General features: G+C 38.1%; 1 protein-coding gene across 1 annotated transcript in view; it reads left to right on the forward strand.

Moving 5' to 3' along the window:
• The first annotated feature begins 5,818 nt into the window (after positions 1-5,818).
• The window catches only part of LOC121942226 (SH3 and multiple ankyrin repeat domains protein 2-like), a 37,374-nt gene continuing 28,799 nt past the window's right edge, over positions 5,819-14,393 (forward strand). The window contains exons 1-4 of the mRNA XM_042485372.1: positions 5,819-5,893; positions 7,050-7,185; positions 10,840-10,920; positions 11,040-11,048. Of these exons, the coding sequence (XP_042341306.1) occupies positions 5,819-5,893; positions 7,050-7,185; positions 10,840-10,920; positions 11,040-11,048 (301 nt within the window). The remainder of the gene's footprint in view (positions 5,894-7,049; positions 7,186-10,839; positions 10,921-11,039; positions 11,049-14,393) is intronic.

The raw sequence follows: 14,393 nt of genomic DNA on the forward strand, positions 1-14,393 counted from the left end.
TAATGTCATTAATCTGATGACTTACTTGTAAATATCTAAAAAAAAAATCTTGGTTCTACAATCCATAATCTCCTTTGAGAATTAGAATTTAAAATTCCATACTGCATAAAGCAACAGTATGCTCTTAGCCCTTTACTCTTCCATATTTTTAATCTGGTTTCTGTCTTGTTTGGGATAAAGTCTAAATCATGTGCACACCATCGTAATATTTTCTCTGCCCCCTTCAAATTATGCTTTTTAAACACTTTCTGCCAGGTTTTTAAAGTAACTTTTATCCAAGGATTGTTTTCATCAGCCAAGCTTTCTATCAATTATCTGCTTGTCTGCTTGTGGCTTGCAATGGTGGTCTTGCAGTTTCACCCTCCTCTATTTCTTTCCACCTATCTTTAAGCTGTGAGTCATAAAGTCACACCAGAGGTCTCAATTGAGCCGCATAGTAGTAATCTTTTAAATTTGGCAACGCCATAGCCGCTTTCTCTTTCGGTAATTCCAAGACTTTGTATCTTATTCTTGGTTTCTTATCTGCCCAGATAAATTAGTTTATCCCATTCATTGAATTGCTGATCTTTCATTTCATTTGGCAGAGAATGGAAAGAGTATAAAAGTGAGGCAAAATGACCATTTTAACTGATTCAATTCTTGATGTTAAACTTAGGAGTGGTAGGTTATTTCGTCTGGAAATGTCTGACTTAATTTTGGAGTTTAGAGGGGTGTATATCGGTAACCAGGGCTTTATTTTGTTCCTGTGTGACTACAGGCAAATTCAAATGTGCAAGAAACTTTTTTATTACATTTTCATTGTCTAGATGTGGTTGTGATTATAGCTCTTGATAGTATTTTTCAAACCTTTGCTGGATGTCTTGTAATTTATAATGTATTTTCTTAGCTCGAGAGCATCTAATTTTATTCATCTGCCTGCTGTTTCCTCAATTTATATGCCAATATCAATTGTTCCAATATCACAGGACTGAATTCTGAACCGGTCTCTCTTAAATGTGAAAAAATAATTAATCATAGAGTAAGTAGATTTTGGTGCAGAAAAGTATGTTTAGTCATCTTCATCTTCTTCTATAACAGAATTTACTTTATTAATTAAGGGTTTGCTAGGTCCTAAGCTGGGACCAGATGACTCCATCTTTGACAATCTTATGTTCATATCACCTCCACATATAAGCCTCCCTGAGATTCAGTAGACACCATGTCAAATAATCTTTTATAAAAAGGCCAATCGCTTCCTGGAGGAGCATATATGCTGGAAAGTGTTACCATCACCACTTCAATTCTTCCTATGATCATTATATATCAGCCTTCCTTGTCTTAAGTCTCTGAATTTTTTTATATTGGACCTGATTCTAAATGATAATGGCAGCTCCCCTTCTGTGCCCTGATTTATAGGAGTAAAACACGTTTAAAACGTCCTCTTTACAGTTTTGCATGTTCAATTTCTATTAATTGCATTTCCTGTAAAAAGGCCACTTGTGCCCTCTCCTTTCTCAATTTCAATAATATTTTACTTTCCTGAATTGGATTGAGTATTCCATTTACATTAGAGGAGATCACTTTTATAGTATTATTTGCCATTACTATTATGATGGAACATTTGATAATCTTTAGATGGAGTTTGTGTGACATCTCCTGTGCTGTGCTGAACAAACAGTAAACAAAGTAACTACTAAAATTTAGAAGCTTGTTTAAGAACCAACCATGTCCATTAGGACTTCCAAAAGTGGGGTTCATGAAAAAACCCTGTGTGTGGTCTTTTAATGCAGCTTTAGTGAGGGGAAGCCTCTCTTAAAGAAAGGCCGTCATTAATAATGGTTTCAGCGTAAGCTCTCTCCATAATAATGCAAATTCAACCCCCCAACTTACTAGTTACTATAATTTTTGCTTTTCATAACTGAGAAAAAGAAACACTGCACAGAAACATTCACCTAGGATGTAACTTAATCAAGTCCAAACATGCCTAAAAAAATGATATGATTCCTATAAAGAGAAATCTCTATGTGACACAATTCCATTTTATTTTGTGATATCTGTTAAGCAACTTTAGAGAGACAGTAAAAATCCCATACTTGCAAAAAAAACGACATGAACTAAACCCCGTCGTCATCATGTCCTGATCCTTGTACAACACGTCTCTCATCTTCGTAAGGCCTCTCCACAATCTATAACAGGCTCTTTACTATGATTTTGGCAGAAGAAAATATTCATGTGTATGTGTGTATGTTCATGCAAGTGTGTGTCTGTATCCATCCTTCAAGCATAGTTACATAAAAGGGTGGAAAGACAGAGCAGGTTACATAAGGCTACCCCTATAGTGGAGTTGTGTGTGTGTGTGTGTGTGTGTGTGTGTGATGGAGCACAAAGGAGGGAACACTAGGTCACACTCAAACAGCTGTTGGAGCATTTCTCTCTAATTACCAAAATAGCCACCCTTGTGACGCCCGTGCAGCCTTTGTTGTATTCAAACCCACAGAGAGAAAGTCTTTCTCTGCTCATGTCCATGTCTCTGTCTTTATCGCTTCCCCACACCGCTGACACTCCATCTTCCTTTACCCCCCCCGATTTCACCTTAGTTTTCCTTCCTTCTTCCCATCCATCATCCCTCTGTGTTGCTCCAGGCCAGTCTCTCTTTCATCCCCCCTTCTGACCCCTCCTCCTCTCTGGAAGAATAGAGGACGGTGGTGGTGGTGGGGGGGGGGGGTGGAGAGGAGATGAGAGGAGCGGTCCAGCAGGGCTCATATTAAATTAAACGAGCAGTAATGAGATTAAAACCATCCATGTGAGCATGCTTGTGTTTGAAAGAGAGAAAATAAAATGTGTGTGTGTGTTCATTTGCACAGCCAAAAAATCTGATATGAGCGTGGGGTTGTGTAGCATTTTGGGTACCCATCTACTTTCAGATGTTAATCGATGAGCTTTGTGTGTCCTGCTGGTGTCTGTGTCCTCTACACACACACACACACACACACACACACACACACACACACTCTATTGTCAGCTTTAATTAGAAGTAGACCGCAGCTGAATTTTCAGCAGGAGGATTTTTTGGCCACATACCAACTTGTTGTGATTGTCTTTGAAGACTGACTGTGAGGGCAGCGGCTGTCGCTACCTCTGCTGCCAACATGAATATTACAATTATGAAGACTGGCAGGAGGACAGGAAGAGAGCACTAACACCCCACCACCACTGCATTTGTGTGTCTGTGGTGAGGTTTTAAATTGAGTCATTCAGCTTTTTCTTTGAAGTTTGCTTAGGTCCGGAGCTGCCATTATCTGCAGGATGAATCAAAGTTATAGTCACAACTTTTCACCTGGAGAGAAAAAAACTGTGTTCTAAAATATCATTCCAGTGGTGTCCAACCAACAATCCAAATCACTTCTACCCATTTTCAACAGTTTCAAATATTATCAGCCTATTAAATGGCTGTTATGAGTTATTATTACTATTGTTAATATTATCATTATAAGGGTATGGTCACAAATTAGCAAAATTAATACCAGCGCCTCCCATATTTTTCCATTCAAGTGCCCCAGATATGCTGTCTGGCTGGCAGTCAGTCTGGAGACAGGCATGGAACAAATACAAATGGAAAATGTATCATTCATTCATTCATTCATTGTCCGTAACCGCTGGACAGGTCGCCAGACTATCACAGGGCCGGAAAATGTATCAATAACATCATATTTCTTAGTATTTATTAGCAACCTAGTTCACCCAAGCTAGCCAGCTCGCTAGCTTTCCGTGTGCGTCACAACTGTCACTGCCTAAAGTCAACAGAAATATTGCCTCTGCAGGTGATGGTCACTCACCTGCAGTTGCCCATGTGTAACCATACCCTAATACTTCAGACAGGGAAGGCTGCACCAACGATAGGACTCGGAACCGCAAGTCAGTGCCAACAACCAATACAACTGGTACCAACCCAACTGAAAATGCAGATTTTGTTGCCGTATTTCAGTGCCAGGTTGTGTGAATAACAAGACAGAGAACAAGCGTGAGCGACAAAAAGAGCGAGCAAGCGAGCATGTGTGTGCCAGTGACAGTGAGGTTGCGGTGAGCGGAGCAGAGTGTGCAGTTAACTGTAGCAGTGCAGTGTGTGAACAAATGAGGTTGTTTGTTAGTGAATAAATGCTACAACTCCTCAAGACCCTCGCCAAGCTTCCATATCTTGCTTGTCAACTGCAGATTAGAGTGAAGGGGGTTAGCATCAAAGTTAGCAAGCTAAGTTAGCCTCGCAGGCCCCCTTAAGGCAGACTGTTAAGGAGGACCAGCTGTTCTCATTGTAGTGACAGTCTGAGCCACGCCTGATCAGATAATAGAGAAGTGTCTGTCTGCTGAATCGCTCCAGAGTTAGTGAGCTAATTACAGATCCCAAATCAAAATTGATTTTGCTGTTAGTAGTCCTGTAACTGTTATTTAGTGTTAAGTGAATTTGTTAACAATACTTTGTATTTATCCATATGTATACTGTATATGTAACTATAGTTTAAACTGTTAACTATACTGAAACAACTCAAAATATATATTTGCCTTTCCGATTAATGAAAAAGCTATGAAAAAGCTTCTATAGTGTCATCATCCGTTTTGTGCTTAATTTTGCTTAAAGTATAGTTTTAGGCACCGGAAAAAAAAAACAAAAAAAAACATACCCAACCCTATATGTAACGATACATTGATCTGGATATATATTCAGATTCAGTGATCAACGATCCAATATTGTCCTTAAGATTTGCCTTAATTTTGAAATTCCAATGACATGTCTGTGTCTCATAATAATCACAGGCCTCTGAATTGAATTGGAGGCTTTGTGATATCAACAAATATTGTATTGTTGCCCAAGGAATCAATATAATATTGTATTGTGAAGAAACTTGTCATCTGAACCCCTGCCTACCAATAAGCCAGACACCACAGTACTTGAGCACAAACTGAACTTTAAAAAAGTCACAGCTGACTTTTGGTTTCATACTCCTTATCTTCTAGGTGAAAGTCCTGTGACTTTGCCACTCTTAATCTCTATGTCAAACCTGCAGTCACAGAGGTTGCCGCCTACTAATAAACTTAAATACAGAGTAGTGCCATATTACCTCAAATCTGTGCTCCCAATGAGAGCTGATAATGGTCATTTAAGGCAGTGTTTCCCAACTGGTCCAGATTTCTCCTTAGTTCAAAGTCCAAACATTAAAATTTAAAGTGTAAATATCACATTCGCTTAGAACAAAAATAAACAGAACCAGCACTTATGCCAGAAATTCACTGGACTTCAAAATAAATGGTGTTGTTTTTTTTTAACTTAACACATTCAAGATCCACTTCCGGTGCATTTAGAATGGACCAGTGACCCACCAGTTCGGATCCACTGGTTTAATGGGTTCATCATATTTAAACTGTGTTTTACTTCCTACATATGGCAACCAAAAATGGAAATAAAACAAATTAAGGGGCTTGAACCAGGTGGCATTTTTGTTTGAAAAATGACGAAAGATGAATCTACAATCAAAATTGTTGCCTGTTGATTATCTCTGTTCATCTCAATACTTTCATTATTATTAGTATTAAAATGTTGACAGTGTTCTATTTTGGCTATTAGTATATAATAGCAAATATAGTAAAACATGCACTTTTGGACGTTAGTCAGTCAAACTGCAATTTTGTTAAAAATAGTTTCAAATAAAACTGAGATAAAAAGAAAAAAGAAGTTCAAACCCATTTTAAATGCCCTGCACATCCAGTTTTTACTTATTTCAGCTGATTAGATCACACCATCTGAATGATGGTGATGGTGATGATGATGGTGATGATCATGATCATGATGATGATCATGATGATCATGATGATGAGGGTTAAATTTGTCCCATCCGACAGGTGTAACAAAGCTGATTGGAGAGTGAGAGAGCTCAGTCAGGCAGTCTATAAACACCCACACAGACCTGAGGAAAGGTCTAATCAGCCAAGTGAGCTATGTGGGTGGACCAGAGATGTGCATTTGTACACATGCTAAAAAGATTTGTGTGTGATTCGGGCACTTTTTCATACTGTAGTATAATGGTAGTCCATCCATCCTCCCTGTAGTTCTTGCCACATCATTTGTCACTTTGATGAGCTATGTACCTGGAAATAGCATCCGTCCCAGCGTGAGGCCACCGCAGGCTTAAAGTAACTGCTGAGTGTCTTGTCTGCTGTTGTTTTGTTCCTTGCTGCTTTTCACCACTGTTGTTTTTATAACATAATATAAAAGCTAAGGATTGTTGCGTTACATTTGTTTCTCAGAGATGGTTTTGTTGCCACTGTCTCATGTAAACATTGATAGGACTGCAGCCATTCTAATAAAAAACACTTTCAACACAGAACTGAGTATTTCAACAAGCCTTGAAAAACTTTTATGATATCTCACATTCTGTCTTGATAAACTCAGAGTTCCAGCCTCAGAGTTAGAGGTTTCATGGTCACCTGCAGTGTTTCCTGGCAAATCAAGTTAGTGGACAAGATGGGCAGTCAGCCTTTGAGTCTGGGCTAAAGAAAGTGCTCAAATACACAAACTGAAAGGATCAAACAATGTTTGCCTCTCTGACGCCAGGTACACATTAGGCTTGGGCAGTGTGTTATATTTAATACCATCCTGAAATTTCAACACAGTATATGGTATATGAGTGTATAAGTGTGCGGTGCTAAACTCTACACAAACAAAATAAAAGTCAACCAAACCGTCTTGGTTACTTTTGCTAGTAATCTGAATAGTAAGTCCACTTTCAGCTCAACTGCCTGTTCCACCAGGAGAGACTGGAGACTGGTGGCGCATGCTGTGCACTACATACAATGAGTTTAATAAAAAAGAGGAGTGCCTATATTCATGACGATATTGAAAAAAACTTTAAATACCCTGGTATACCTGAATACCATGATATAGCCCAAGCCTATCACACATGTCAACTTATATTGCAGCCTTTAACTTTTCTACCAACCTTGTACAAATGTGAGGATCTCTGGACTTCCTTAAAGTTTTGCCATTCAAAAATGAATTCACTTTTGTGTTTCTGTGTCAGGTAAACCAGGAGAACGTGGTGAAGGTGGGCCACAGACAGGTGGTCAACATGATCCGCCAGGGTGGCAACCGACTCCTAATCAAAGTGGTGACAGTGAGCCGGAATTTGGATCCTGATGATACAGCACGCAAAAAAGGTACAACTTGTGTATTCTATTTTACACTAAGGAAAATACATAGATACCCTGTTAAAAACTCTAGAAAAATGACTGATGAATGACTATTCAAATCATACACACATTAGAAAAGTGGCAAAAACTGAACTTAGAGATGAACCCAAATGCACGACACAAGAGACCAAAGTAACAAACAAAAGATTTACTAAGAAAAAGGCAACAAAAACAGACTCTTGCAGAGGGAAGGCAAAAACTAAAAATCACTCAAACAAGGCAGTAAAAACTGACAAAACAAAAATCTCTCGAACAAGGAAAAATTAAACAAGATGCTTGACCTGACTATGAAGGAGGAGTGTGCAGTAAATGAAACGTGACAAAATTTTTAGAGCATAGTAATGGCGCTGGTTCTCTGACTCAAAGGACATGACAAACTGGCACAGGACAAAGGGAGACGCTGACTATATATACATAAGGTAAGGGGGAACAGGTGGAGACAATCAGGGGCGGGGCTGACAGTCACACTGGTGGGAAACCACACACAGGGAGGAAGTAAGTCACCTGAAACGACAGAGTTGGAATTTCAAAATAAAACAGGAAATCACAAGACAACAAAAACACAAGACAAAAAGCAAATCAACATAATTTCCTAGACATTACAAAAAGACACAATGATGCTGCAGATGTTGAGGTGTGGAGCCACAGGACAGGGCTGTACGCCTTGCATGTAGTAAAAAGGTGTGAAAAAGCTTTTGTTGTATGGATCTGCTAACAGCTTTATCTACCGTATTAAAATACCAAAGACTGCAGCAGAGCAGCGTGCTGACTAATGATGTGTTATGTAATAATATTCCTCAGAGGCAGAAAGAAATCTGACTTACTCTATGTTCACAATGCAAACAACAAAAATAACTCGAACCAGAAGTTCATATCATTTCCTATAAAGCTGCAGGCTGTCTACAGTCAGCTGTGTCTGTCTCGTGTTTGGCTGATGAAGGCAGCATTAGATTGTCAGAGCTAAACCATTTAACAATTCAAAACGACATACTTTCATGTCTCTGCCCATTCTTACTAACAATTAGAGGGAACCTATGTAACTTTGCTGAGCAGTGGCCGTAAGCGTCATCTTTTCATTTGTTAAAAGCAGATGGCCTTTATTTCTTCTTTTAGAAGCCTCGTTTTTCTGCATTACGGATTACTGACCTGTAAATACCAAACTCTCATTTACTGTTAGTTAACCCCTTAAAACCTGAGCACATCAGCTTGGCAATGGGGCAGCTTAACAAGAAATGGGCCCATAATTTGCAGCAAATTAGTAAAAAAAGTTACAGGAAAATTACCAGAAATTTAGAAAAAAAAGTAAAGTAAAAACACAAAACAAAAAAAACATTTTCAAATAACTCTCTCTCTCCTCTTTTTTAACATTAATTTTCAGTTTATTTTCTTGTCACCTTTTACCAATTTGTTGGAATTTGCTCATTGCCTCCTCCCATGTTTTTGAAGACAATTAAGGCTCAGGTTTCCAGGTTTTAGCTATGAATATCCAAAAAATTAAAGTTTCTACCTTGACACCATTAAACCCCTAAAAATTCATCTCTGTTAAACAATTGACATATTTAGACTTTTTTTTCCATTAAAAAATCTTTTCATGTCCTAAAATGGCTTAGATGTAACACTATACCTGAGTGTCCGATGGCTCAGTGGCTAGTGCAGGCGCTAAGTCTTTCCTATACATTAAAGGCATAAAAAGACTACTCCCTTTACGTATGAAAATAGATACATCTGTTTCAAACGTTGCAAACATCACTGTCCTAATATTCCATGTGTATTCTTTGTCAACATAAATACAGCCAAAAGATGACACAGGAGAGCAGAGTCAAAAGTTACCAACAACAGCTATTATGGCGCTGGTGAAGGAGGTCCTAATATTGTAATAGGAGGCAGTGTTGACGACGGTAAAGATCATTGTGTACATCCCAACATGTGGACAGAGGATTCTTTCTACTAATTTCTCCATATATTATTATATATTAACAATTTGTTCTGTTCTGCCATTATGAAAATTTCTTCTCTACAGTCGTAACTACACTACACTGCCTCCACAATCTCTGATGGTACAGCTCCATTTTGTCTGAGCTGTAAGGTTGTAGCTAAACTTTGCTTCTTCTCTGATACAACTCATTTTGCAATTCGGCAGGATTGGGTCTTTTGGTTTTTGAAGTAACAAACACTAGACATCAGACTCTGTGTTTTTGAGTCTGTTACTTGTAGACTGCAGTTCTAAGGCTACAATTCTCTGCCCTGTCATTGACTGCTTATTTTGCCCAATATGTCTTGCAGCATATAAAAAAAAACCCTAATGAATATGTGAAGGTTAAATATTAGATTTTCACTGGAAGGGGTCTTTAAATGTTCAGGTTGTAAGATTTAGGGAAAAAGGAACTGGTAGAAATTGAATATAATATTTATAACTTTGTTTCTATTACAGAATAATCACCTGAAACTAAAATTTGTTGTGTTTTTGTTACCTTAGAATGAGCCATTTATATCTACATACAGAGAGGGTCTTCTCCTGCAGAGTCCACTCTTCTACAGTAGCCCAGAGAGGACAAACAAGACACTGGTTCTAGACAGGACCATTCATATTTTCTTGTTTTTTAGTGTCAGCCACCATAGCTTTTCTAGACACATTTTCCACAAAGAAGGCGTTTCAGTTGGTTGCAGTCTGCAAGCACAATACTAGATGCTACTGAATCCTTCACACTGCACCTTTAAAGCAGACAAGATTATAATTAGGACCCACTTTAATATTACACACACTCGTATCAAAATCGAGCTTTAAAAAATATTATACTTTTTTTCTACTTTCATTGAGCTGATTTTTTAACCAACATCAGTCCTAATCATTAATATCAAATGTTCATTTATTTTTAAAAATTTAACCCTCTTAATGCTAGGTTTTTGTCATGATGCCACTTTGTTTTTAGATTTTAAAAAAAAAAGTAGATTTTTTTTATTATCACAGCCTGGCATATATGTCAATGATTTGCAGCACTGATTGCAACATTAATTTTTATACATAAGTATTTTTTGTGTAGTGTCAAATACTCACTCATACCACTCTGCACACAAAATGAACTCTTTAAAACCAGGCTATTAAAAAATAATATGATCGATATGATGAATATAATTTACTTTCATCAAGGGTTTTTTTTTGTTTTTGTTTTTTTAACCAACATCAGTCCATTAGTCCAAGTTCAAAATGAAAAAAATAGCATGTATTTTGTACATATGCCAAATATGGTAAAAATACAATGCATGTTTTTATGCTTTGATGGCTGTGGGATCAAAAATTGCAGTTTTAATGGAGCATTTTTTGCACTCAACAGTCTGAATGTAACAATTTGGTTTCCACTGTGTATTTTAGACTTATTATAGGAGCTGAGCTGGAAATTCACAAAATAAACAACAATACACAATCTTGCCAAAATGTATGCCATTTCCATGAACACAGCCAAAATTATCAAAAGATGAAGACTGAAAAGTGAAATGTGTCCCTAAGGGTTAATAATTCCAATTCACAAACACAATCCATGAAAAGATGTAATGCCAATTCTGTCTGAATTAAACAAAATTACATATTTTGATGCCATTACTGTGTCCCTTTGTGTGCCTCAGCTCCTCCACCTCCAAAGAGAGCCCCCACCACAGCCCTTTCTATGCGCTCCAAGTCCATGACCTCTGAACTGGAGGAACTTGGTAAGAACATCCTGCTGTGGTTTGTACTCATGATGTCATCAGGAAGTGTGTGTGTCTAACAGCACCTCTTTCTTCTTTTTGTGCCTCTTATTCTCATTGATTGGTTAATCTCTCAATAGTGGATAAAGGTAAGCAGTTAAAGCTGCATAACCTTTTGCCATCCATTTTGCTTAACTGCAACATCCATCTGCTGAAGTGTTTGTTCCAGCTAATGCTATTTAATGCCATCATTTGATCATCTTGCTTTGGTTTGCCTCTTAAAAACAGAAGAAAACTGCTTTTCTTCCCTGCTCACCTCCCACCCTCCTCTGCCATCATGCATGGACTGTTGCTTCTAAAGACCCCTCCTCGCACCCCTGAGCTGCTGCTGTGGCTTTAAGGAGCTAATAAGTCAAAAAATAGGACATTTATATGATAGTATCATCTCTATTGTTATTTATGTTTTTATATGTGTGTGTGTGGAGAGTACCACTCCATAGGGTCCTTTGTGTGCTATGTAATATCTTCTGACAGACAGGGCAGTCAGCGTTTCTGTGACACATCAGCAGAAAGACACACAGGAGGACACATCAGTGCTGAACAGGCCTGAGAGAGGAGGAAAAGAGAAGGGGAAGGGAGGAAGGACAGGAGGTAGGGCTGGGCGTTCTGGCTTTAAAATAATATGGCAATATCTTAAGGCTATATCGCGATACACGATAGATATCTTGATATATTTAAATGTCCTTTAAACTAATGGTAACTACTAGAATATATATTGACACTAGAAAATATATAGAATAAACTGTAGTTACAATACAGTTAAATAAAAAAAGCTAGTCATAAGATAAAGTTGAATTCACTGCTGTTATAATTGAATAAAATATGTAAGGAAGTAAAATAGAGTACTTTTATATTGACATTTTTTAAAATATTGCTCTAATGAAATAAATCAAAGTAGGAACCACGGTGCTTTTATTTTGGAGGACCTGGCTCGTCTCAGGATGGAAGTGTCAATTTTTTTGTTGAGGACTTGAAGCTTCCGGTCAACAGTTGAAGGCTAGCAGACACCTAAACTGTAATGGCGGTATGAAGGTTCATCCACTGCCAACTGGAAACAATCTAACAGCTCTCATAGATTGCAAAGATTTCCAAGTCTCTCACTGGTGCTCTGTGGTCTCAAAATATGACTGAATAGTCATGATCGTAGCTCTGCAGAGAGAAAAACACACAAGCCTCACCTGCTCACACTACCACTACTACCAGTCATTAACTTAGACTGTTACTGCAGCGCCATTAAACCTGATGATTTATTCTCTGTCAGCTGGAAACTAACTAGCAGCGCTCCACTTCAGATATTCAGAGTATTTACAAATCGCAGTAGTGGTAGTAGTAGTAGTCAAATAGTCACAGTCTGGAGCTCTGCAAAAGCTCTGCTCTGTGTGTGTGTGTGTGTGTGTGTGTGAGAGAGAGAGAGAGAGAGAGAGAGAGAGAGAGAGAGGTGGCTTATGAAAACGACATGACAATTTATACTTCACGATATAGTCATTTCATAGATCACATGTGGAATGAGCAGTGATACCTCAAATATATTCAATATATCACCAGCCCCTATCAGGAGGTATGAAGGCAGCATGGGAGGGAGGAAGTCTGTGGGATAGAAAGGAAGAAATAGTGTGGCAAGTTTTCTTCCAGAATATTATAAAGCACAGGGGGTAACAATCCACCCATGTTGTGATCGATGTAGTAAGTAGACCACAGCCTAAAGTCTCTTTTATAAAAGCCATCACATTTTAACAGTTGAGCGTTTTCAATGTGAAGCTCAGTGGGCTGTTCCACATTCCAGGAAGCATGGTGTTGGATGTTCAAAACATCAGCAGCTTTATTTCTATTGCAGCCACCGCACTAGCCGTCATTATTTCCAATCCAGAACATGTATGCGTGTTATGGAGCCATAATGGAAAGGCGAGCCCCTTATACATGGGAGCGGCCACATATGAGGAATTTCGAGGAGGTGACAGATTTCACAGCAGAATTCTGGATTCAAAACGTCCGGATGATCTGCTAAACTTCTGAAGAGTTATGTGATGCAAAAACAGCTCTTGTATCTCCTGCTGCATCATGAGGGAGCCAGTTCCTACTGACAAGCACACAGCCAGAGCACCATGTGACCTAGAAAAGCCAATAAAGTGTTTCCATAGCATTTTTGCAAAATCTTTTTTTTTTTCGAATCACTTGAAATGTCACCTCATGCAATCCGAAAAAACTTTTTTACTACAAATGGGAGTTTTTTTTTTTTAATTGACCTGTTTCTGTTAGAAGTATTTTATGTTCATAATTTCAGTTTGCGCAATTCAAGGGTTAATGGAAACCTGCCTAGAGAGATCAAATTGCACTGGATTATATGCATGGATCACTTCTTTTCTTCCCCATGCTCGCAGAAGGTAAACAATCTGACATAGAGATATAGTGAACTACTGGGATAATAACTAAATTTGAAGAGTATAATAAATGGCATTTTCAGAAAAAATGGCGACCATAAAAGGATTCAAAATGGGGTTTAATTTCAGGGAAATGTGACAGATTATGAATCATAATCTTTCATAAAACACTGCCAGAAATCTCAGGCAAATTCACAGAAGGATTGCACAGCTTTTGCAACTTTAAAACTTCTCAAAGCACCTGTAAAGGATGAACTGCACCTCAAACTGTGCTGCCAAGAAAATAGCATCTCTGTGCTTCTTTTCTGTTTGAACGTATATAAATTAGGTGATATACATAAACTTGGTTAAAAATGGCCACTTCTTTTTTTTAATACACATGATCCTCAACGCAAAAACAGTCAAATTCATAAAGATCAGCACTAACATCTGCATACAGTTACAGTGAAATTATCAGTGTCTTCAGAGAGCTGGCTGAAACAGAGCACATTTGTAAGCGGTGTCACACTAAGTCTTTCCAGCCTGCCTGAAGTTTGGAGAAATGCACCTCGTCCCTCGGCAGCTGTAGCTCTTCATCGGAAAATTTTGCTTTCCTCTTTCTCATTGTTCTGCCAAATGTGTTTGTGGCACAAAGGCAACGTTTATACATGGATTTTTGCAATCAGATAAAAAAGGACAAATTGCATTCAGCTGCAAAACTTTAGGGATGCATTTGCAAATGTTGCACAATTCATGGTACAATTAGCGGCCACAGTCCATTCTTTGTGGATGTTCTGTGCTGAAACTGAGAAGATACAATGATTTGTCAATTCACAAAAACATGGCAGCAACTTTGAAACGAGATGAAGCCTTTATTAAGCACAAAATGACTTGTTCAGGCAAATGTGAGGATTTGCTTTGTTGCCAGTTTTGGTTTGTTTCATTGTTATTTATATGCATTTGAGTTCTGGATTTTCTTTTAGACAAAAAGCCATTTAAAAATGTCACCTTGAGCTTTAGGAATATATTGGACATTTTCTTCCTATAGTTTTCCTTTATGTATATATAGAAAGATTA

Source organism: Plectropomus leopardus, chromosome 1 (genome assembly GCF_008729295.1).
Source record: "Plectropomus leopardus isolate mb chromosome 1, YSFRI_Pleo_2.0, whole genome shotgun sequence".
In the NCBI taxonomy this organism is placed as follows: domain Eukaryota; kingdom Metazoa; phylum Chordata; class Actinopteri; order Perciformes; family Serranidae; genus Plectropomus; species Plectropomus leopardus.